This window comes from Microcaecilia unicolor, chromosome 6 (genome assembly GCF_901765095.1).
Source record: "Microcaecilia unicolor chromosome 6, aMicUni1.1, whole genome shotgun sequence".
Classification (NCBI taxonomy): domain Eukaryota; kingdom Metazoa; phylum Chordata; class Amphibia; order Gymnophiona; family Siphonopidae; genus Microcaecilia; species Microcaecilia unicolor.
Window position 1 is genome coordinate 17,998,032 of NC_044036.1, and position 25,981 is coordinate 18,024,012.

The window sequence follows — 25,981 nt, forward strand, 5'->3', positions numbered from 1 at the left end:
TGGGGTCCTTTTACTTCCTTTTACTAAGGCGCGCCGAAAAATGGCCTGTAGGCGCATGTTTTGGACGTGCGCAGGTCCATTTTCAGCCCCCTGCAAAAAAGACCTTTTGTGTTTTGGGGGGCTGAAAATTTGCTTGCGTCCATTATGGGTCTGAGACCTTACCGCCACCCATTGACTTAGCAGTAAGGTCTCACGCATTACCCGGGCAGTAATCGTCAGGGAGCGTACACTGCCGATTACTGCCCAGTTAGCGCCATGTGGCTCTAGGGGGACCAGAGGCTCTGCCTGGATTCGCAGCGCACCGCTGGTGATCTAGTGGCCTCAGCAGAGGCAGGGGGAGAAGGACACATGTACTTTCCTGCCCGGCCTGCCACTATTCCCCTGCCCGGCACCGTATTCTTAAAATGGCGGTCTTGTGAGACTGTTGAGACCCAGTGAGACTATCATGGGAAGTCTCGGCTGCCTTTTTAAAAACATGGCGCTGCAGGGAGGCGGGGGAATAGCGGCAGCACAGCAGGCAGAAAAGAACATGCCCCCCCCCCTACAGAGGCCACCAATACCAGGACCCCTCAGGTACGACCAGGGCAGTAGGGGCGTCAGCTGCGGCAGCCGGGGCAGCAGAGGGGTGTCGGGCATCAACCGGGCGGGGGGCCCAGACCACCCTCAGTGCCCAGGGGCCCAGACCACCCTCAGTCTGCCCCTGCCGTTTGCTTGTTGCTTCAGGGACATGCGGTCAACATTAATCATGGGCTAATTTTACAAACTTGGAGAGCACTGCTTACTCTCGCTCTCATTGATCTGATAATTATATTTATTTATTTATTTAATACATTTATACACCACATTTTCCCACTAGGTGTAGGCTCAATGTGGCTTACACATAACTGTAGAATAGGCTACAGTTCAGAAAGTATAAATGAACAATGTAATAGTAGGTTATTAAGCATATAGGTATCATATAAAACAACAGAGATAACAAAAGATAGTACAGGGTAATACAAGATAATAAGGTCCATGGATTTTGCTGAAAACAGGAAAAATTAAGATTAGGTAATTAAGATTAGATTATATAACACATCACTTAGGTTAAGAGAACAAGAAGACACCTATTTCAAGAATATTTTAGCAAAAAATTTCCCCCCTCCCACCCGAAATTCAGCACTATTTAACCAGTAAGTAGTGGCTGCTGGCCGCTTAAATAGCGTTTAACCGACTAATTGCGAACATTCACCGGAAGATTAAAGCCCCAATATTCAGCGCTGGGTTTAGCGGTTAAATGGGACCACAATAAATAGCAGTCCTATCGTTAATCTTGAGGAACTTAACCGGTTAGCGCTGAATATCAGCTTAACCGGTTAAGTTCTGGTGGCCAAAAATGAAACTGGAAATTCAATGCCTGGATATGACATGGCAGCGGGCTATAACCACACTGCCCACTGCCGGCTGAATATCGGTCCCTATGTGTCTTTATCAAATACTAGGGATAACTTGGCAGAAATCGCAGCTAGGTTGAAGCCGAGGACATTTACGCCCGCGTAAACTAGGGGTAGCTATTCAACCAGTGGCAGTCAGACGTTTTTATGCCACTGACAGCCACAGACTGAATTAACCACAGATATTCAATGCCAGGCCATGTCCAGGATCCCTCATTGAATATCTGGGTATCTGCGGTCATACGGAAGTTAACCAGGTGCCAACTGATATTACTACTACTACTATTTAACATTCTAAAGCGCTACCAGGGTTACGCAGCGCTGTACAATTCAAACATAGAAGGACAGTCCCTGCTCAAGGAGCTTACAATCTAAAAGACAGGTGTACAATCTAGAGACAAGTGTCCAGTCAAAGACAAGTGTAGAGTCCGACTAATAGGGCATACTATATTTCACGGACGGTTAGGTGCCGAAAGCAGCATTGAAGAGGTGAGCTTTAAGCAGAGATTTGAAGATGGGTAGGGAGGGGGCTTGGCGTAGGGGTTGAGGAGGATTGTTCCAGGCATAGGAAAACAAATATTCAGCCTTTTTGCTGGCCTAACTTCATCCGCTTGCCTAACCGGTTAGTGGACTGAATATCGCCACTAACCGGTTACGTGCCAGCTCCAACCAAGCTCCACCCTTGGACTGCCCTGCCGTTCCATATCCATGCATCTCTTGCAGGTCCTTATGCCTGTTTTACAGAAGGCTCTGTGCTCGACAGAGGCTTTTTGTAAAATACCACTGGAATTGATCATGGCCTGACCTGACATTTTAATTCTGATCCCAATGTTTTATGTAAAATGGGCCGTGACAGCTATTTTCTCATTTTGCGCCTATGAGAAAAGACCTTGAAGGATCTCGTCTTAAGTGGACTTGTCCCAGCATATTTTTCTTTTAATATTATTGGATGATTTTCCTGGTGGAGGGAACTTGGTGGAATGGAGAAGAGATTCGTGTGAATCCAAAAGCTCCAGGTACCCCATTTTGGGGATAAACCTTATGCTGGCTCAATGAACAGTATCAGAACCTGCCAAGAATCCCACAAAACCTTCAGGAATGCTCCAGTCTACTACTACTACTACTACTACTTAACATTTCTAGAGCGCTACTAGGGTTACGCAGCGCTGTACAAATTAACAATAAGGACGGTCCCTGCTCGGAAGAGCTTACAATCTAAAGGACGAAATGTCAAGTTGGGTTAGATAAGTTTTCTGAGAGGAGGTGTAGTGATTAGGTGCCGAAGGCGACATTGAAGAGGTGGGCTTTGAGCATTGATTTGAAGATGGGTAGGGAGGGGGCACGGCGTATGGGCTCAGGGAGTTTGTTCCAGGCATGGGGTGAGGCGAGACAGAAGGGACGGAGCCTGGAGTTGGAGGTGGTGGAGAAGGGTACTGAAAGGAGGGATTTGCCTTGAGAGCGCAGGTTACGGGTAGGGACGTAAGGGGAGATGAGGGTAGAGAGGTACGGAGGGGCCGCAGATCGAGTGCATTTGTAGGTGAGTAAGAAAAGCTTGAACTGTATGCGGTATCTGATTGGGAGCCAGTGAAGTGACTTGAAGAGAGGGGTGATATGAGTATATCGGTTAAAGCGGAAGATAAGACGTGCGGCAGAGTTCTGGATGGACTGAAGGGGGAGTAGATGGCTACGTGGGAGGCCGGTCAGGAGTAGGTTGCAGTAGTCAAGGCGAGAGGTAATGAGAGAGTGGATGAGAGTTCGGGTGGTGTGCTCAGAGAGGAAGGGGCGAATTTTACTGATGTTATAGAGGAAGAAGCGACAGGTCTTGGCTATCTGCTGGATGTGCGCAGAAAAGGAGAGGGAGGAGTCGAAGATTGATCAGACCTCAGCACTCAGCCTATTGTAAGGATCAGAACTTTGAGGCTTTTCCAGTGGTGATTGCTGGCGAGTTCAGAAGGGTTTTCCTTTGTTTTCTGGAGTGCCGGTTTTTGCAGTGAATAATTGCATATAGTAGCTAAGCTACAGGATTGGTAAAAGTGCAATGCAGGTCTGTTCAGAGAGATCCTAAGGTTGCCAACCGGCCTGGCTGGTTTCCATTAACCAGTCAATGTATGTTCTAGTTCTGCCGACTGCCAGCATCCAGATTGGAATGGAAAAAGATCACCCCCTGCCCCATGGACCTGTTCTTGGTAAGGCGGGGGCCAGTCTAAAGCTCAGATGCAGCAGTGGCTGTAATAATGTTTCAATATAAAGGTGAATTGGACTGAGGACTTAAGTCAGCCCGCAGTCCATTCCCAGACCCTACCTGCTGCAGAGAAGCAGGAGGGCCAGAGCCACCCCAGTGCTGGGAGTGAAGCGTGCTGGACTGGCTGCTCGGGCCGATGCACTTTTATAGCACAACGTTGTTACAGCCACCATAGATTTTGAACTGGTTCCTGCAGGGAGGATTAGAAGAAATGGGGTTGTTGGGAGAGGGTTGCTGAAGTTGGAGGAAGGGAGATAAATTGCTGTTTTTTAAAAATATTTATGAAAGTTGACAAACCTCAGAGAACCTGAGCACATGGCCATTTGTGCAAGAGAACCCAAGAGTTTGAGGGGATAATTTTCTAACAGTTCTTTTCATAAGGGTCCTGTGTCAGTTAACATGTGCTAATGCTGTTAGTAAATGACCCCCTAATTAGATATGTTAGCTTACTTCATAGAATGTGTCATGGATTCCCTTGTAATATGCTCTATCCTGCTGTTTCTCATAGGCTGTTTGTTTGTGCTGAGCATTTACGCTATTCACAGAAACCCCAGTGTGTGGCAAGATCCAGAGGTACCTTTCTGTTCTAAAACAGATACTTGTGATGATATTTCTGGGTTTTTACAATTGGTTCAATAAGATTTACGAGTGCAGGGTGGGGTAATTTTTCAAGACATTCATTGTATGAAGAATTTATTCACCAGGAGGGTCCAGGGCTTGTGTATTTGGCCATTTCTCAGAATTACAAGGTGGGGCACGAGCGGGCTCCATTTTCTGTTCTGGGTTCCTTGTGGATAGGAGAGGCACATTCTTAAGGCCTTATATGCTGACAAGATTCACTTGGATAAGAGGAGATGCGGCCTGGTGCTAATCAGTATTTCTCTATCTCCAGCAGATAGTGCAGGTTGGACTAGTGCTGCTGACATTTTTCCCCTGTCTTCTACCTCCAGGCCTGGTCTGGTGATTGAACCCAGAGGCCTGGTGGTTTCCCAGGGATAGGTTCATGGAACTTTCCCTGGATGGTCATTGCTTCTACTTGACCACTCCTCTCTGAGCCCTTGCTTGCAGATTGTACTCTGTGAGCAGGTTGACATAGGCCCCAAGGGGCCCTGCCAATGGGATAGCAAGCCCCTTGGTGCTAGTCCCCCCCCCTCACCCACTGGTGTCTCAGTGTACCAGCCAGGGCAAAAGATTGACCCCCCCCCCATAAAGATTGTGCCTTGACCCAGGCCTGCCAACCAGATAAAGTTTAAACAAACAAACAAAAAGCAAAGAAAACAAAGCAGAGGCAAACTGGGTTCAATTCCTGCTGCTGCCTGATGGTCAGCAGTGGGTTAAGATCCTGGGGAACCAGGTTCAATTCCCTCTGCGGCTCCGTGTGACACTGGGCAAGTCATTTAATCCAGAGCGGAGGAGTGGCCTAATAGTGTAGTGGTTGGCGGATCTGGGGAACTGGGTTCAATTCCTGCTGCTGCCTGATGGTTAAGATCCTGGAGAACCAGGTTCAATTCCCTCTGCAGCTCCATGTGACACTGGACAAGTCACTTAACCCTCTGTTGCCCCAGGTACCACAGTAGTACAATACAGTGGTGGAAATAAGTATTTGATCCCTTGCTGATTTTGTAAGTGTGCCCACTGACAAAGACATGAGCAGCCCATAATTGAAGGGTAGGTTATTGGTAACAGTGAGAGATAGCACATCACAAATTAAATCCGGAAAATCACATTGTGGAAAGTATATGAATTTATTTGCATTCTGCAGAGGGAAATAAGTATTTAATCCCTCTGGCAAACAAGACCTAATACTTGGTGGCAAAACCCTTGTTGGCAAGCACAGCGGTCAGACGTCTTCTGTAGTTGATGATGAGGTTTGCACACATGTCAGGAGGAATTTTGGTCCACTCCTCTTTGCAGATCATCTCTAAATCATTAAGAGTTCTGGGCTGTCGCTTGGCAACTCGCAGCTTCAGCTCCCTCCATAAGTTTTCAATGGGATTAAGGTCTGGTGACGGGCTAGGCCACTCCATGACCCTAATGTGCTTCTTCCTGAGCCACTCCTTTGTTGCCTTGGCTGTATGTTTTGGGTCATGTCGTGCTGGAAGACCCAGCACGACCCCTTTTTAAGGCCCTGGCGGAGGGAAGGAGGTTGTCACTCAGAATTGTACGGTACATGGCCCCATCCATTCTCCCATTGATGCGGTGAAGTAGTCCTGTGCCCTTAGCAGAGAAACACCCCCAAAACATAACATTTCCACCTCCATGCTTGACAGTGGGGACGGTGTTCTTTGGGTCATAGGCAGCATTTCTCTTCCTCCAAACACGGCGAGTTGAGTTCATGCCAAGAGCTCAATTTTTGTCTCATCTGACCACAGCACCTTCTCCCAATCACTCTCGGCATCATCCAGGTGTTCACTGGCAACTTCAGACGGGCCGTCACATGTGCCTTCCGGAGCAGGGGGACCTTGCGGGCACTGCAGGATGCAATCCGTTATGTCGTAATGTGTTACCAATGGTTTTCGTGGTGACAGTGGTCCCAGCTGCCTTGAGATCATTGACAAGTTCCCCCCTTGTAGTTGTAGGCTGATTTCTAACCTTCCTCATGATCAAGGATACCCCACGAGGTGAGATTTTGCGTGGAGCCCCAGATCTTTGTCGATTGACAGTCATTTTGTACTTCTTCCATTTTCTTACTATGGCACCAACAGTTGTCTCCTTCTCGCCCAGCGTCTTACTGATGGTTTTGTAGCCCATTCCAGCCTTGTGCAGGTGTATGATCTTGTCCCTGACATCCTTAGACAGCTCCTTGCTCTTGGCCATTTTGTAGAGGTTAGAGTCTGACTGATTCACTGAGTCTGTGGACAGGTGTCTTTCATACAGGTGACCATTGCCGACAGCTGTCTGTCATGCAGGTAACGATTGATTTGGAGCATCTACCTGGTCTGTAGGGCCAGATCTCTTACTGGTTGGTGGGGGATCAAATACTTATTTCCCTCTGCAGAATGCAAATAAATTCATATACTTTTCACAATGTGATTTTCCGGATTTAATTTGTGATGTGCTATCTCTCACTGTTACCAATAACCTACCCTTCAATTATGGGCTGCTCATGTCTTTGTCAGTGGGCACACTTACAAAATCAGCAGGGATCAAATACTTATTTCCACCACTGTATACTAGTTAGACTGTGAGCCCACTAGGGACAGACCCAGTACCTGTAAAATGAAAAATTGTAAACTGGGTAGGTCTAAGCGGTATATAAATCCTGAATTGAATCAGACCATTATAGAGGCATATTTTCAAAGCACTTAAGACTTACAACGTTACGTGGAGGGGCATTTTCAATATGATATCTAAGTTGAACTTTGGACATTTTGCGCTAAACTTCCCAAATCCGAATAGCAAATTAAGCATTTTCAAAAAAAGAAAAATATGTTTTTTTTTTAATACCATTTCGAACAAGGTTTTGTGCTTTGCACGTTTATCTTTTTATGTCATTTTCAAAAAAAAAAAAACCCCAAAACATACAAGTTAAAAATGCACAAAATCAAGCTATTGAGATGTAAGAGGGACCAGCATTTTTAGCAGACTGGTCCCCCAGACAACACAGGAGAGCAATGGGGCACTGCTGTGGACTTCATATAATTCTCCCAGGTACACATCTCACCGTTGCTCTCTTACCTTGTCTGCTGAGCCCTCCAAAACCCACTACCCCCGACTGTACACCACTACATAGCCCTTATGGGTAAAGGGACACCTATATGAGGGTACAGTGGGTTTTGGTGAGTTTTGGAGGGATCACAGTTTCCACCACGAGTGTAACAGGTAGGGGGAGATATGGGCCTGGGTCCACCTGTCTGCAAGTGCACTGCACCCACCACTAGACTACTCCAGGGACCTGCATGCTGCTCTAATGGACCTGAGTATAACATCTGAGGCTGGTGAGTAATATTTTTATTCACATTTTTGGGGGATGGAAGGTGGTTAGTGACCACTGACGGAGTAAGGGGGGGGGGATCATTCCTGAATTCCTCCAGTGGTCTTCTGGTCACTTAGGCACCTTTTTTATGCCTTATTCATCAGAAAAACAGGTGTAGACCAAAACGTTTGGTTTTGTTCCATTATGGCTGTAAAACGTCAAAGTGTTAGGCACCCCCCCCCCCCCAATCCCCACCTTCAAAACATCCCCTTGTGATTTGATTACACTGCAGACAAATTGCATAGATAAACATCTGCAAAATAGGTTTTGAAAAATACCGATTTGGACATTTTGATAAGAAATTCATTGAAATGTTGCTTTATGACACTTTGGAACATTTTTTTCTCTTTCGAAAATGAGCCCCATAGTAACCTATGGAACTTTGTAAATCTATCTAAGTGCTTTGAAAATGGGCCCCTGCATGTAATAGCTAGATGAAATAAAGTTCCTTTTTTCTCTGAGATTGACAGGAGGGTTGGATTCTTGCATTGCAGGTATTTGATCCGCTGAGGTTTTCACCGAGAATTCATCCGATCGACATTCCCACGCGTTTGTGCCATTTGCTGCCGGTGGAAGGTACAGCACACTCCTTCCCTCTTCTGGGAAGAAAGCAGGCCTCTGAGAGGGGGAAGCAAGGGGGGCAAAATTCCCTGGGCCGCCCGGTGCAGGGGTCTCTCTCTCTTGCTCCTGCCGGGACCCGAGTGATCCCGTCCCGACAGCAGCAGGAGAGAGAAAACTCCGGCACTGTGGCTGGGCCCCCTTGGCAGCTGGGGAGGACCCAGAGGAGCAACTCCAGCGCTGCTCTTCTGCCCAGCTGAGCGGCTGCTTTTCCTCTCATGCCCTGAGAGAAAAAAACAGCCGCAGGGGCAGACAATCGGCAGAAGAGCAGCACTGGAGGAAGACGTCTTCTGCTGGCGGGGCCTCGGGATCCCCGCCAGCCAACAAGGTATTTCGGCAGCGATCTGGGGGAGCGGCAGCAATCTGGGGGGGGGGGGCAGCGGTGATGATTGTGGGGGGGGCAGACGTGATTCGAGGGGGGGAGTGGGCGGCGGCGGCCCGGTTCAGTCTCTCGGCGGCCCTGGAAGAAAGAGAAATCCCAACTCTTCCTTCAAGGACTCTCATCCCCTAGTCCAGACCTACCACATATTCGCCCCCATTGCTCTGTTCTGTTGCGTAAGATCTATAGTTTCAACAATAAACAGCAGTGTTACAAACAGAGATGTGCATTCATTTGAAACGACAAGAAAATATACAAATTTCAGGATTTTTTCTTGCGTTATTAATGATGCTTTCTCTTCCAAAAGTGCATGCATGTGCGAACCATCATGCATGCATGAATGTGAGCATATGCACACAGTGAGGAAAGAGTGCACACTCTGATAGAGATTACACAGCAGCGTTACAAATAGGGATGTGCGTTTAGTTGAAATGAAAAAGAAACAAGGATTTTTCTTGTGTTATTAATGGTGCTCACGCTTCCATAAGTGCATGCATGAACAAACCATTGTGCATACATGAATGTGAGCATACAATGAGGAAAGAGTGCACACTCTTATAGAGATTACTCCCATAATAAGAAAAAAAAATGCTAATACACTCCAAACCCCCCACAAAAAATTCTGTAAATTACCTGGGCAATAAAATGACATGAACATTTTCATGCTGTACATCCCTAGTTACAACAGCGTCAGACTTCCAAAGAGGTTGGTGTAACAGTTTAGACTGAAGATGGTTAAAACCACTGTTCCCTGTAAGCAGAGCGGGAGTCCTCCACCTACAGTCCTGCCAGTAGGAGGTGCTGTTTCACTATCACATAGACCATTATTAAATGGACTTGGGGAAAATCCACTATTTCTGGCATAAGCAGTATAAAATGTTTTGTACTTTTTTGGGATCTTGCCGGGTATTTGTGACCTGGATTGGCCACTGTTGGAAACAGGATGCTGGGCTCGATGGACCTTTGGTCTTTCCCAGTATGGCAATACTTATGTACTTGGAATTCTGAATGGAATCTTGCTGCTCTTTGGGGTTCTACCTGGAATGTTGCTGCACTTTGAAATTCTGCATGGGATCTTGTTATTCTTTAGAATTCTAGAATCTTGCTACTCTTTGGGGTTCTATATGGAATGTTGCTACTATTGGGTACTTGTGACCTGGATTGGCCACTGTTGGAAACAGGATGCTGGGCTTGATGGACCTTTGGTCTGTCCCAGTATGGCAACACTTATGTACTTATGCACATTTTCAATAGTGAGGGACAGGCAAAGTCTGCAGGACTCCAGGGAACCTCTGCCTGTCCTAGCAATTGAAAACACAATATTGAAGCGCCACCACCTACTGGTAACATTGATATTGGAGGACCCCCGCTCAGCATTGAGAGAATAGTGGTTAAAACCTGAGACTCAGTGAACATGGAAAGGCCAGATTATTTATTATTCTAGTCTTTTTTTCTGTTTTTTTTTTTTTTTTTAAAACAATAGCTGCAATGGCCTTTGTGTCTGTGGGAATTATTACAGAACTTGGAAATGAGACACAGAAGGGGGCCTGGGTATTGGGTTGAAACTGAAGCAAAGATGAAGATAGGAAGGCCTGAAAGAGCCGTACTAATGGAGCGAGGGAAGGCCATCGTTGTGATTATTTTAGGCAGTACATGTGGAGGGCAGTGGTGGGAAAAGGGCTGAGGAGACAGGTACAAAACATAAAAGAGTTGGGAATTGAGGTTGGGTTGCATATGCTGGGATGAAATTTTTTTTTTTTGTTACATTTGTACCCTGCGCTTTCCCACTCATGGCAGGCTCAATGCGGCTTACATGGGGCAATGGAGGGTTAAGTGACTTGCCCAGAGTCACAAGGAGCTGCCTGTGCCTGAAGTGAGAATCGAACTCAGTTCCTCAGGACCAAAGTCCACCACCCTAACCACTAGGCCACTTCCATGTAGAGGTCAGCCCTTGCAGATCACCAATGTGGCCGCGCAGGCTTCTGCTTCTGTGAGTCTGACGTCCTGCACGCAGGACGTCAGACTCACAGAAACAGAAGCCTGCGCAGGCTTCTACATGGAATGTCGCTAGTGGAATAGCAACATTCCATGTAGAATCTCCAATAGTAGCAACATTCCATGTAGAATCTCCAATAGTATCTATTTTATTTTTGTTACATTTGTACCCTGCGCTTTCCCACTCATGGCAGGCTCAATGCGGCTTACATGGGGCAATGGAGGGTTAAGTGACTTGCCCAGAGTCTCAAGGAGCTGCCTATGCCGGGAATCGAACTCAGTTCCTCAGGACCAAAGTCCACCACCCTAACCACTAGGCCACTCCTCCACTCACTTTCATACGTTCATCTACCCAGGGTGGATGAATCTCAGCTGGCAGCTTGGTCCATTTTGATCTTTATGATTTACTGTGTTATTATGCTCTATGATCTGTTTCTTTGTGCTATAAGTTGTACATACATGTGTGTAGGGTTACCATATGGCTCCAGAAAAAGGAGGACGGATTGAGCCAGCCGGTTTTACTTCCATTGATTTCAATGGAAGTAATTGAGCCGGCCGGGTTTTACTTCCATTGCTTTCAATGAAAAGCAATGAAAGTAGAACCCGGCTGGCTCAATCCGTCCTCCTTTTGCTGGAGCCATATGGTAACCCTAGATGTGTGGGGGCGAGGGGGACAAGGCTTTGTATTTTGAACTGGCTGTTGTTCCTAGTTAAGTGCTCCAGAGGTAAAACACAGAGGCGAAAGTGCATTTGTCCACCGATTGGACACCCAGTGCATTTTAAATGCCCACTTTCACTGATTCAAAGATTAAAAGGCCATCTTTTCAAAGGCTTTCTCATAGAATGATTGGGGGCAGGGGTTTCCTTTGCTTTTAACCTTTTCTCATCTCATGTCTCAGGAACTGTATCGGACAAAACTTCGCCATGAATGAGATGAAAATAGCCACCGCTCTGACCCTGCAGCGCTTCCAAGTCTCCCCTGATGAAACTCGCCCCCCTATCAAAATACCTCAGGTAGTTCTGAAATCCATGAATGGTATCCACCTGTACTTAAAGAAAATTAAGTAACTATTTGTAAACTGTATGCATGAGTATGTATATCTGTTAAATAAACGGAGACAGTCATTTTTGCCCTCATTTAATTGTTTCATTTCACAGACATCTGCGATTTAAACAGAAAAAAAATGGTGTAGCATTCAGCTTCTGAAAACAATGTTTTCAAGAAGATGCAAACCCTCCATCTCTCTAATTCTGATGTACAAACACAGAAAATGAAAGCAGATAAAGACCACAGGGGCCTGTCAAGCCTCTTAAGACTTGTTACTGTAAAGTCTCAATATCTTGAAGTATAACCTTGGCACACCAGAACACACCTGAAGCCTCTTTATTTTCTGAAGTTTCTTTTATTGAATAAATCACAGATAATTTACTCAGTCAGATGTTCAGAAGTGTAGCCAGTGGCGTAGCCAGACTGCCAATTTTGGGTGGGCCTGAACCCAAAGTGGGTGGGCACAAAATTTTCTCTCTACCCCACCCCCCCCCCCAGCAAAATGTAGTCACACTCAGATGCATTTGTCACACAGGGTAAAGTGCTGCTTTTCAGTGCATCAGATTTCAGAAAATTTATTTAATAGCCTTAACACCCTTTTCAGTGAGCTTTCAGAGGTCAAACCTCTGCCTCAGGTCAGTATAATGCTGTTACGGTATCCTCTCCTGACCTAAGGAAGGAAGTATTGGTCTCTGAAACTTTATTAACACCATATTACTTTATCCTAAATTAAAAATAAATTATTTTCTTTACCTTTCTTGTAATGGCCATTTACTTTTTCTCATTGTGTTGCTCCCAGTGTCTAGATTCTGCTTTCCTTCGTTTCGCTTGACTCTTCTGCCAGGGTTCCTGGCCATTTGTCATTTTTCTCTCCTTTTTCTTTGCTTCTTCAATATTTTTCTGCCTCTCTCTGTGTCCAGATTATTTAATCATTCTTACTATCCATTCTTTAATTTCCTCATCTACTTATGGCTTTTCATCTTTTTCTCACCCTTGTTTCTCCCCATGCCCCTTCCTCTTATCTCCAATCTTCACTACTCCCCCTTTCCATGCAGCAGCTCTCCTCTTTCTCTCCCCATCCTTTCCAGTGTCTCCCCTCTCTCTCCCCATCCTTCCAATAGTCTCCCCTCTTTCTTTCTGCATCCTTCCATCGTGTCACCTCTTTCTCCCTACCCTTCCATCCAGCGTCTTCCCTCTTTCTCTCCCCATCTTCCACCCATCTACCTCTCTCCTGATCCTTCCATCTAATGTCTCTCTCCCTCCTTCTAACCAGTGTCTATCTCTCTACCCTTTTCTGTTCAGTGTCCCTTCTCTCTCCACATCCTTCCACTCTCCCCTTTTTCTCTGCATCCTTTCATCCATCTCCCCTCTTTCTCTGCCATCCTCCCATCTGTTTTCCCTCTTTCTCTCCCCATCCTCCGTTTTCCCTCTTTCTCTGCCATCCTCCATCTGTTTTCCCTCTTTCTCTCCCCATCCTTCCATTTTCCCTCTTTCTCTCCCCAATCCTTCCATTTTCCCTCTTTCTCTGCCATCCTCCCATCTGTTTTCCCTCTTTCTCTCCCATCCTTCCATTTTCCCTCTTTATCCCCATCCTGCCATCCATTTTCCCTCTCCCATTCAGGCCCACCAGCCCAGCTCCCATTGCCGGCCACTGCTGCTTTTCCTGATGAGCAGACAGGGCGGCGCTACAAAAAGAAGAAGCGCTCAGCTGACTGAGCTGAGCGCCAACGCGTCGCTAACCCGACGAGGAAAAAATGTTTAAAAAAAAAACGCGGCACTGCAGGCAGCCTCGAAGCATTGGCTGCTGGCTCTGCAGGCTCCTTCCGTCTCTTACGTCACTGCCCCTGCTTCGCTACAGGGGCAGTGATGTAAGAGACGGGAGGAGCCTGCACAGAGCCAGCAGCCAATGCTTCGAGGCTGCCTGCGGTGCCGCATTTTTTATAAACATTTTTTCTTGTCCTTAGCGACGCTGTTGACGCTCAGCTCAGTCAGCTGAGCGCTTCTTTCTTTTTGTAGCGACGGGCGCCGGCCCTGCTGCTCATCAGGAAAAGCAGCAGTGGCCGGCAATGGGAGCTGGCGCTGGCGCTGGGCGGGCCTGGGCTGGAATTGGGGGGCCTGGGCCCACCCAGGCCCACCTGTAGCTACGCCCCTGAGTGTAGCCCCAGGGCACAGAGACTCCGTAATGCTGAGAGCTGTTTCAGTAGTTGGAGGTAGAAGTCTGAAGAAAGGCAGCTTTATTGCAGAGGTGAGAAATAGTTGAACAGGTAGAAGTGGCTCAGCGCTGGGTGACTGGAGAGTGCAATATCTCATCAGAAAGATATATTCAAGGTAAAAAACCAAGTTTGTTTCAAGGAGTGAGGCAGGACAAGTGCTGTCTGTAGCAAGATGGAGAATGCCTCATGGAGCGAGGGACAGGGGGTTCAAGAAGCCTCACACAGGCCCAGGGAGGAGGAGGTAAGGACCAATAGGGACAGAGCTTGCCACCGGGTGGCAAGGGTGGTCCTAGGGGACAGTCCCTGATTGGAGGCAAAGGTCATACCTGGCTGACCTCTCAGGTCAGAGATAGTAAGAATAACCAGGAAATGATAGCAGGTAGACAAGGGAGCCAAGCTTGGCTGAGAAAGAGAAGAGGTCTAGGCAGCAGTACAAACCAATAGTACAGTTCTTATACAGAAAGGTAAGTATGGCTGCGTTGCCTGTGAACTACATTACACACAATGCATTGCTCACGTATCTTTCCAGTGAGAGCTGCAGCAATGAAAATCCTTAGAAGTGAGAATAACAGTAAAGGCATTAAACACATTTCAGAGTCACATTATAAACTAGTGCAAGACTGTCAGAGGACAGAACAGGGCCATCTATTCGGCCCATCTCCCGATGCAATACAGCAGAACCTTCCTGACCTCAGGGTTTTCCCTGACCTCCTAAATCCTAGTGCTTATGTAATCTCCTGTTATTTATATAGCTAGGCAGATGCCTAGTGTAAGTACATTGGCGTAGGGACAGGGGTACATAATCACACTTTTAGGCTGAGGGACAGAGCCAGGACTGGTTTATACCAGGAGGCTGAACAAGCAGGATCAGACCTTGAGCAAATAAACTCCACACAAAAACTCACCAATTCAATGGGGCTCATTTTCAAAGCACTTGGAATGGAACTTTGTAAGTATAAGTGTTTTGAAAATACATCTCAATGTCTCGTATCTGAAACAGAACCTTTACTGAAAACTTGCTTGAAGTTTACAGTGCAATAAAAGTAACTTGTATCACAACAGGATATTCAACTGGGATTTTAACTTTATCCAAACATTCCTTCCTCACAAATGGTACAAAGTAGTAACCTTTGTGTTCATGCAGCTCATACAAACATTGCATCTATGCAGTGCAGTTATTAAAGACACAGGCATGATAGTTATCAGTGCTGTTTATCTTGCTCCCGCAGCAGTCAACCAGGTAAAGACATAAATGGCACTAGTCCTGTAGATGTTAAACGAGCTCAATGAAGGGTGTCCGTATTCCTGCCGAGTGATTTTTATTTATGTATATATTTATGACATTTGTATCCTGAATTATCTCGAACAAGCTCAGCTTCAATGTGGCTTACATTCAAGAAAAACATCATAATTAGAGAGGTGTGGTAGCCGTGTTAGTCCACTCTTAAGGTTATCAATAGAAATCAAACAAATAAAACATGGAAAAGAAATAAGATGATACCTTTTTATTGGACATAACTTAATACATTTCTTGATTAGCTTTCGAAGGTTGCCCTTCTTCCTCAGATCGGAAATAAGCAAATGTGCTAGCTGACAGTGTATATAAGTGAAAACATTCAAGCATTACTATGACAGTAAAATAGATACCATTGGAGATTCTACATGGAATGTTGCTATTCCACTAGCAACATTCCATGTAGAAGGCTGCGCAGGCTTCTGTTTCTGTGAGTCTGACGTCCTGCACGTATGTGCAGGACGTCAGACTCACAGAAGCAGAAGCCTGCCGCGGCCACATTGCTGATCTACAAGGGCCGACTTCTACATGGAATGTTGCTAGTGGAATAGCAACATTCCATGTAGAATCTATAGAAATCAAACAAAATAAAACATGGAAAAGAAAATAAGATGATCCCTTTTTTATTGGACATAACTTAATACATTTCTTGATTAGCTTCGAAGGTTGCCCTTCTTCCTCAGATCGGAAATAAGCAAATGTGCTAGCTGACAGTGTATATAAGTGAAAACATTCAAGCATGACTATGACAGTAAATAGATACCATTGGAGATTCTACATGGAATGTTGCTACTATTGGAGATTCTACATGGAATGTTGCTATTCCACTAGCAACATTCCATGTAGAAGGCTGCGCAGGCTTCTGTTTCTGTGAGTCTGACATCCTGCACGTACGTGCAGGACGTCAGACTCACAGAAGCAGAAGCCTGCGCGGCCACATTGCTGATCTACAAGGGCCGACTTCTACATGGAATGTTGCTAGTGGAATAGCAACATTCCATGTAGAATCTATAGAAATCAAACAAAATAAAACATGGAAAAGAAAATAAGATGATACCTTTTTTATTGGACATAACTTAATACATTTCTTGATTAGCTTTCGAAGGTCGCCCTTCTTTGTCAGATCGGAAATAAGCAAATGTGCTAGCTGACAGTGTATATAAGTGAAAACATTCAAGCATTACTATGACAGTAAAATAGATACCATTGGAGATTCTACATGGAATGTGCTACTCTTGGAGATTCTACATGGAATGTTGCTATTCCACTAGCAACATTCCATGTAGAAGGCTGCGCAGGCTTCTGTTTCTGTGAGTCTGACGTCCTGCACGTACGTGCAGGACGTCAGACTCACAGAAGCAGAAGCCTGCGCGGCCACATTGCTGATCTACAAGGGCCGACTTCTACATGGATGTTGCTAGTGGAATAGCAACATTCCATGTAGAATCTATAGAAATCAAACAAAATAAAACATGGAAAAGAAAATAAGATGATACCTTTTTTATTGGACATAACTTAATACATTTCTTGATTAGCTTTCGAAGGTTGCCCTTCTTCGTCAGATTGGAAATAAGCAAATGTGGTAGCAGATAGTATATATAAGAGAAACATCAAAGCATTACTTTGACAGTCTGACAGAGTGGGAGGGTGGGCCAACACTTCAGAAGACCAGAACACTGCACCAGTAAGAATCCTGAAAGGTAACTTTAAAACAATACAGGAACGTAAGACCTTTGAAATAAGAATGATTGAATATTTTGACACCCAACAAACAGGACTTAACAAGGATCTGGGTTTTCTAACCCATTATAAACCATAAAGCTGTATTTCTCTGTTTATTACCCTCCTCTCACCTACCAACACCCATCCTGTTAGAATATCAATGAAATGCTTTGATGTCCCCATGCATACCCCCACCCTCCCACTCTGTCAGACTGTCAAAGTAATGCTTTGATGTTTCTCTTATATATACTATCTGCTACCACATTTGCTTATTTCCGATCTGACGAAGAAGGGCAACCTTCGAAAGCTAATCAAGAAATGTATTAAGTTATGTCCAATAAAAAAGGTATCATCTTATTTTCTTTTCCATGTTTTATTTTGTTTGATTTCTATTGATAAGAAAAACATCAAAAATTTGATGCAGTCAGATAATTAATTATAAGATTTAACACATTAGGAATAATTGTGTGTTTCTCATGAAGCTGGGCTAGAGTATTGGTTACGTTGAAACATATTAGAGATGGCAACATTAGTTTATTGTCTTTTGATAAGATATGTACTTAATAGAAAAGCCTTTAGTAATTTACCGAATCTCAGATAATCTTCTAAGTACCTTAATTACTTGGGTAGAGAATTCCAAAGTTTAATACTCTGATATGTGAAGCCTGCAACAACTCCAGGCTCCGCCCTTTCTGCCTCGCCTCACCCCATGCCTGGAGTAAACTCCCTGAGCCCATACGCCAGGCCCCCTCCCTGCCCATCTTCAAAGCCTTGCTCAAAGCCCACCTCTTCAATGTCGCCTTCGGCACCTAACCATCATACCTCTATTCAGGACATCTAGACTGCCCCTACTTGACATTTCGCCCATTAGATTGTAAGCTCCTTGGAGCAGGGACTGTCCTTTTTTGTTAATCTGTACAGCGCTGTGCAACCCTAGTAGTGCTCTAGAAATGTTAAGTAGTAGTAGTAGTAATATGTGAAGCCTGCAACAAGGATTGATTTGTAAGAAAGACCTTTGCAGTTTGGATAATGGAGCGTGAGGTATTCTCTAGATGTTTTTACTGTATTACATGAAGGTAAATCAATTAGTTATTGCATGCAGGAGGGCGATAAACCATTTATGATTTCGCAAGCAGTCACACATATTTTAAAGGTGATCTTGGAGTTTATGGGAAGCCAGTGAAATTTTAACAAGAGAGGGGGGATCCTTCTCAAAGCAAGGCGCACTGTATACAAGGCTGGTAGCGGTATTTTATGCTGTTTGTAATTTTTTAAGAAGTGGTGATTTTAACACCCACATATATGGCATTACAATAATCAGATTTGGATAGTACCAGAGTTTGGGTTATAGTACAAAGTGTGGAGCTTGGGAAGAAAGGACGCTACCTTTTACTTCCATAATGTATGGAAGACGCTCGAGACCACCTTTGAGACCTCATCTTCGAATGATAAATGCTGGCCGATGGAGGTGCCCAGGATTTTCATTGATTGATCTAAGGCATGTGATGTGTTGTCAGTAATGAAGTTTTTTTTTTATGAAATGGGTTAATAGGGTTTGGTAAGTGTGAGGAATTTAGTCTTTTCCCGATTTAATTTGAGTTTGAAACTGGATCAGGGGCGTAGCCAGACACCCAATTTTGGGTGGGCCTGGGCCCAAGATGGGTGGGCAGAAGAACCTTGTCCCATCCCATACGTGATTTGGTCTCTCCTTCTCTCGCCTGCATGCCATATGGTCTCTCAAACATCCCCCCTCTCCAGTATACCTTTTTAAATAGCAGATTTTCACCAGCAGCGAGCAGCAACTAATATACACTGCTCATGTTGGCCCCACACCCTTCCTTCCTGTTTCCGCCTAGGCAGAAATACATCAGAGGGAAGGCTGTGGGGCCGGTGCGAGCAGTATGTATGTCTGCTCACTGCAGGCGAAGATCTGCTACTTACAAGGTATGCAGGAGGGACACTTGTTGGGAGTTTTCGGCTGGTGGGGCTTGGGGATCCCTGCCAGCCACATCATAGGTATGCTGCTACTGGGTGGGCCTGAACCTAAAGTGGGTGGGCATCGGCCCACCCAAGGCCACCCTTGGCTACGCCACTGAACTGGATGCCCAAGATTCCATCAGATCTAAATAAAGATAATATTTAATTGTAAAAGTCCTTTAGCCATAAGATATTCCATTTCCCTGATCTTCCAGAAAGCAGTCAGGATGCCTGGGGAGGTACAAAATGTAGATCAAAGCTCTTAATTTCTCTCCTGCTTCCCCAAGAGCGGTGTTGTGGGGTGTTGCGCTACTACTAATGCATTACAGTAATTAATTACTTTTCTACAGTAATCAAATGAGCGTTTAACCACTAATTAACTATAATAAAAGAGCTACTATAGTTAATTACTTTCTAGGATGGTAACAGTAATGCCAGGAGGATTATATTTCCTGTTACTCACTCTCCCTCGCTTCCCTTTTTCCAACAATTGCTCCATGCCCCTGAATCCGGCATTGAATTGAAGAATAAGCTGTACTTGATGTACCCAGTGGCGTACCAAGGGGGGGCAGTCTGCCCCGGGTGCACGCCGCTGGGGGGTGACGCGGCGCGCACCTGTCAGCTGAGTTTGCTAAGTTCGCTAACTTCGCTGCAGCTCCCTCTGCCCCGGAACAGGTTACTTCCTGTTCCGGCCGGGGCAGAGGGAGCTGCAGCAAAGTTAGCGAACTCAGCTGACAGGCGCGCACCGCGGCACCCCCTCCAGCGGCGTGCACCTGGGGGGGTGTCATTTCACCGGGGGAGGGGGGGTGCACTGCACCCGGGGGGGGGGGGGCGCATCGGCGATCCGCCCCGGGTGTCATGCAGGCTAGGATCGCCACTGGATGTACCTCCTTGACTTCTGGGTCCTGTCATTACTCAGACCATGTAGTGCTACACTTGGTCTGTCTCCAGCCTGTAAGAAAAAGGGAAGGGGGATGAACGGATATAGTTGATTTGGGGATTTGCACTGTATAAGATTAAGAACATAAGGACCAGATATTTACTAATGATGTTTATTTACAATACAGGTAATGCAGTTTTTAGGGAAATGTGCCACAAGATAAATATTATTAGAAAGTCTGGATTATTAATTAGGCTGGATTAATAGTAACTCACTATGATGGAGGCTGCTAGCTGGAGTGGTGAAGAAGGTCCTTGCTGGAAAAGAAGTTGATTTGTTTGTTGCCGGAACCTGAAGAAAGACTTATTTTGGATGTGTGTGAAGTCCAGCAAGGCCCAGGGATTCAGTGAAGGTCCAGAGAGGAGAGGAAGAATCATCGTGACCGGCTGAGAATGTTCCAGGGTTTTATAATTTCTTCTTGGACCACAGGCTGAAGTCAGGTGGGGTGTATTTGATCCAATGAAAACTCAGGGATAGCTGAAAACTGATCCATCTAGTTTTGAGATGGAGCACGGTGGCTGGTCACATCAGTGGCGTAGCTACGTGGGGCCTGGGCCCCCCTTAGATTCGGCCCTGGCCCCCTGCCGATGACCCTCTTGAACCCCCCTCCCGCCACCAACCCGCCATCGTACCTTGTTTGCTGGTGGGGGTCCCCAAACCTCGCCAGCCGAAGAGTTTTCTTCGTTCAACGAAATTTGTTGTGTGATGATCAGCTGTTTCTGACGCCTTACGTCCTGCATCGTGCATGTAACCCCGTGCAGGACGTAAGGCATCAGAAACAACTGATCATCACACAATGAACTTTGTTGAACGAAGGCACTGGAGTCTACTCCAGCGCTGAAGAAGACCCTTCGGCTGGCGGGGTTTGGGGACCCCCGTCAGCAAACAAGCTATGCGGGGCGGGGGAGGGTTGGTGGCAGGAGGGGGTTCAAGAGGGTCGTCGGCAGGGGGGTCCACAGTGGCGGGTGCGGGGGGGTCAGCGGCTAAACAGTGCCCCCCACGTCGGGCTCTGGCCTACCCTCCTGGCGAGGTCTGGCTACGCCCCTGGGTCACATGTTTAAATTACATCATAAGAGTACCTGGCTGGCTATCTTCTGTGACATACACTCAGAAGGTATTTGGTAGGATTAAAAGAGTCATTGTCTGAAGTAGATGGGCTTTCTTTTGTCAGATTAGGTGGGAGTTTCTCTGTCTTTTGTTAACTCCAGTCTCTGTGATTGCTGTCAAAATGCAGACTTTGTTCTTTGGAGATATGGGGATTGACTTTTAGTGTCCACCTGGCTAGCCTTTGTTACACTGGTATCGGTGGTCTTCAGGGGGAGGGGTGAAGTCAGACCCATTTTTCTGATACTGCTCCAAGAAGTCTTTGCAACTACATATTTTTATACATACATTTGTATCTGATTCCAGCAAAATCAATAACTCTGAAAATTCCTCATATCATGCTACAAGCCAACCCACGCTCCTGGCCTTCTTTCTGCCAGATCCCACCCAGAAAGTTGCATCAGAAGGGTGGGATCTGGCAGAATAAAGCCTCTGCAGGTTGGCGGGAGGCAGCCTGAGTGCAGCGCTGAGTGGTGAGAGGACCCAGAAGTCAAGGAGGTGCATAGCAGTTGAAACCCCACCAGTGGGTGGGCTTTAATGAGAATTAAGGAGAGAGGAAAATCTTGGTAAAATGCTTTTAAAATGCTTGGAATACCCTCCCGCGGGAGGTGGTGGAGATGAAAACGGTAACGGAATTCAAACATGCGTGGGATATACATAAAGGAATCCTGTGCAGAAGGAATGGAGCTTAGCCGAGATTGGGTGGCAGAGCTGGTAGTGGGAGGCGGGGATAGTGCTGGGCAGTCTTATATGGTCTGTGCCAGAGCCGGTGATGGGTGGCGGAGCTGGTGGTTGGGAGGCGGGGATAGTGCTGAGCAGACTTATATGGTCTGTGCCAGAGCCGGTGGTGGGAGGCGGGGCTGGTGGTTGGGAGGCGGGGATAGTGCTGGGCAGACTTATACGGTCTGTGCCCTGAAAAGGACAGGTACAAATCAAGGTAAGGAATACACAAAAAGTGGCACATATGAGTTTATCTTGTTGGGCAGACTGGATGGACTGTGCAGGTCTTTTTCTGCCGTCATCTACTATGTTACTATGTTTTGTCTAAGGTGAATAGGGACTTCATAGCCTTTAGTTTTAGCTTGCCTTAGGAGAACTGTAGCTGATTGAACATTGTTACATTTGCAGGAGGAGGATGGGCCTCACAGCTCTGCCTGCATGTAAATGGAGACCGACAGGCAGAATGTTGGGAGCTATTTTACACATTATGAATGGATTAATGCACTGAAGGGAATAAAGCTTGTGGGATCCATGATGCACACATACTGAATGGAGAGAGCTGGATCAGAATAATGGAATTGAAAAAAACCTGTTCCCCCATGAGTTTAGGGGAGGGGGAGAGAGGTGGCATGGTTGGGAATGCACCGTGGGGTTTTGGTTCTGTGTTCATCTTTGATGAATGGTTTTAGCTTCTGGCTACGATAAGAGACAGCTCTCTAGATGGGAAACCTTGTTACTGGTGGTTGCAGAGCCCTGTTAAAGGCTAGTAATTCTGAACCCCAGCAGGTAAAGTACCCTTAGAGGCTCTCCTGAAGACAAGAAAAGCAGCAGCCCTTGGGAGCATTGCTGAAAAAAAAGAAGGCCTTTGGAAGCAGCTCAGGGCAGAATTAAATGGTTTGTGTGGGCATTATTGATGCCTAGGGCTAAGAAGAGCAGAAGTAGCTCTGTAGTGGGGAACCCTGATACTAGTGGTTACATAGCCCTGTTAAGGGCTGGTAAGCCTAAACCCCAGCAGGAAGAATCCCCAGAGTCTCCTCTTGAAGAGAGAAGCAGCAAGGGACAAGGTCTCCAAGGTGTGATCGGCACTAGGAGCACAGCAGAGGTGGATAGCTCTTGGGAGGACAGGGTCCTTAGAGCTAAGGGAAAGCTTCCAGGAAGCTGCAGTAGAGACAGGCATAGCCAGTCTGGAAGTCCAGCAGCCACCAGCCCCCAGCCCATGAAGTCTCCAGGGGAGGGGTGAAATCTGAGGGTACTAGGAGAAGGTGGACTTACAAGGAAAGGAAAGACCTAGGCAACACAGCCACGCCCACACACTGACTTAACTAAGCAGCAAGGAAGAGCTTCTAGCTACTACCTTGGCAAGCAAGACTGAAAGGGTTTGAAAGGTGTGAAAGACTGTAAGTTGCTGGGTCTATAGATCAGAGTTATAGACTAATGCTATTGTACTGGGCTAAGTGCCAAGACTGTAGAAATTTGTTGGTGTTTGTTTATGGAAACTGAAATGATGTGATAAGAAATCCTCACTTCTTAGATGCATAAGACGGTATATATCAAATCAATTCTTGTATACCACTAATATCCCCTTTCCAGGTGAGACAAAATCCGATAATGTTAGTGTGAGGTATGAGAACAATTAGAGACCACTGGTGTAATGCATGAGACCAAAAACATTATAGAAAAGGATAATGGATGATACTAGGAGGTAGAAGTCAATGGATTGTTATGAAGCAGGTCTTTGGGAAGAGAAAGGTTTTTAGCCTCTTCCTGAAGCTAAGGTAACTGTTTTCTGTTCTGATGGCAATAGGTAGAGAGTTCCATATTTTAACTCCAAGTACAGGGATTAGAGAGCTGAAAATCTTCAGATTTTGAATTGTCTTTTGAACATCAGTTGTTCTTTCAGTCTGTTAGACTGGACCAAACGTAGCAAAGTGGTCTTAGCAGTTCAGAGGTGAAACCCTGTAAGATTTGAGAAACTAAACAAGCAGTTTTGAACCTGAGTCTTTCAGCTATGAGAAACCAGTGCAGTTTGTTTCAGTGGCGTAGCCATAGGTGGGTCTGGGTGGGCCGGGGCCCACCCAACAGTAGCACATGTTTAGCAGTAGCTGATGGGGATTCCAAGCTCTACCAGCTGAAGACTTCCCCCTAATGGTAATGAAGATGGTGTGCTCTATGTTGCTGGCACCTGTGAATGCTCAGTTTTCAGCGCATGCCTGCTGCAGACTGCCAAGGTGGAGAGAAACATTTTCCCACCAGCTTAGATATTTTTTTTGGGGGGGGGGAGGGGGATAACACTTGGTGCCCACCCACTTCTTGCCTAGGCCCACCCAAAATCTGCTGTTTGGCTACTCCCCTGGTTTGTTTAGATGAGTTGAAACACTAGTATATCTATTCATAGGCGCCCCATATAAGAGGCTTGGGGAGGCTAAGCCTCCCCAGCCCAGTTGTGACCTTCGCCTGCCTCCCACCCCCCCTCCAAAATTTAAAACTTGATACCTGCTCGGGGTTAAGGGAAGGCGGCGTCGGCAGCGACACAGCACGTCAGCACCAGTGAAACGTGTGCTGGCTCGGCGCACCTTCAGCTTCTCTTCATTCTGTCTCTCAAGTGCTGGTCCTGCAAGGGCGGGACCAGCGCTTGAGAGACAGAACGAAGGGAAGCTGAAGGTGCGCCGAGCCAGCACGCGTTTCACTGGTGCTGACGTGCTGTGTCGCTGCCGACGCCGCCTTCCTTTAACCCCTTGCAGGACGTCAGCATGCAACTGTTGAAGGAAGAAGACTTTTCTGAGTCTGACTGCAGCAGAACGGTCGGAGAGGACGTCGGCTGGAGGGGATTGGGGTCCCCCGCCAGCAAAACCGAAGGTAGGTGGCGGTGGGGGCGGGTTCGCCAGGAGGAGGGTCCCAACTGAAATCTACGGGGGCCCAGGCCCCCTCAGGCCCCACATAGCTACACCACTGCTACTTACAATGTCAATACATAATGGAACATTTTAATTGATAGTGTAGGGTATAAGCAAAGAAGGAGCATATAGATAGGTAAGAGAGTAAGAGGAGTTAGAAAATAAGGTGACTAATTTAAAGAAAGGTACACATGAGGTCAGAGAGATGGTTAAATATTATCTCAGCTAGGGTAGGAGTGGGTAAACATGTCCTGCTGTATGTGTGAATGAGACTAACAAGTTGGTTACTTCTTCCCTTAAAGGCCTGGTTGAAGAGCCAAGCTTCCACCTGTTTCCTGAAGTAGAGATAGTCTTGTGTTAAGCGGAGCCTTTCAGGCAGTGCATTCCAGAGCGTGGGGGCTACTCCGGAGAAGGCTCGCTTGCGGGTATCACATTGTGTATTGTCTTTGGGAGAGGGTGTGGTCAGTGATAGTCCTTAAGAGCAGGGCTGTGCCTAGGGTCTCTGGCGCCTCCCTGCAGACTATCAGTTGGCGCACCCCCCCCCCCCCTCCCGTGTGGCATCTCCTTTCTCTCTTCTCCCACCCTGCCCCCTTTTTCAGCCCATTACCATAAAAGGTGAATGACAAGGGCTGTAGAATTTAGGCTTTAAAGTAGAAAATGACCTGGGGACAAAGTTTGTCCCCTGTCACCGTCCCGTCATTCTCTATTCCATGCATCAAATTATTTTCTCTCTCGGCTCCAGATTTAGTGGACTGCAACTCTTTAAACAGCAGTTTTCAAAGCATTTCATTATTGAAGTAACTATATAATTACAGTTCCTGGTTTCCTGACTCTGCAGATATAAAAATTCATATGGAAATAATCTACTGCTGTAGAGAGACTACTTCCATGTTAATATTTTCATGTAAAAACGCTGCATTTTTACATTAATAAAAATGTGACATGAAAAGCAAGTAAACATTTATCAAAAACTTACATTTTCAATACTTCAAGAGGTTTTTGCCGATTGTGGATTTGATTTGAGATAGAAGATAAGTTAACTATTTTTTGAAGTTAAAAATGTAATACAAATTAATGAAACGAAAAGAAAATGCTAAACTTTGTCCTGAATGAAGAAACGTAAGCACATTTCAGTCCCTCGAAGAACACATGGACTGCATTAGGGGCTTACAGCCCATTTAGTTATGTTTAAACAAAAAAGATCTGCATGAAACAAATTATTTATTTTTTATTTTGACTTATAAACCACTTGCCCCTGAAACATGTACAAAACAGAATAATCCATTTGTGTATCTAAAACGTAAACTAGTACAAAACAGATGAAGATATGATTCCATGTGCCTCAATGAAAGGAGAGTTTAATTTTACTTTCATTTACTTTCAAATATATTTAATTTCAATATATTTCCATCTTTATAACACCAGG

General features: G+C 45.9%; 1 protein-coding gene across 2 annotated transcripts in view; it reads left to right on the forward strand.

The window, feature by feature from the left end:
* LOC115471796 (cytochrome P450 4B1-like) overlaps positions 1–11,780 on the forward strand; it is a 165,914-nt gene extending 154,134 nt beyond the window's left edge. Inside the window, exon 12 of one of the 2 annotated variants that reach the window (XM_030205629.1) lies at positions 11,543–11,780. In XM_030205629.1, the coding sequence (XP_030061489.1) occupies positions 11,543–11,711 (169 nt within the window). In that variant the 3' untranslated portion in view covers positions 11,712–11,780. The remainder of the gene's footprint in view (positions 1–11,542) is intronic. The other variant, XM_030205630.1, reaches the window with a different exon arrangement.
* Positions 11,781–25,981: the final 14,201 nt, after the last annotated feature.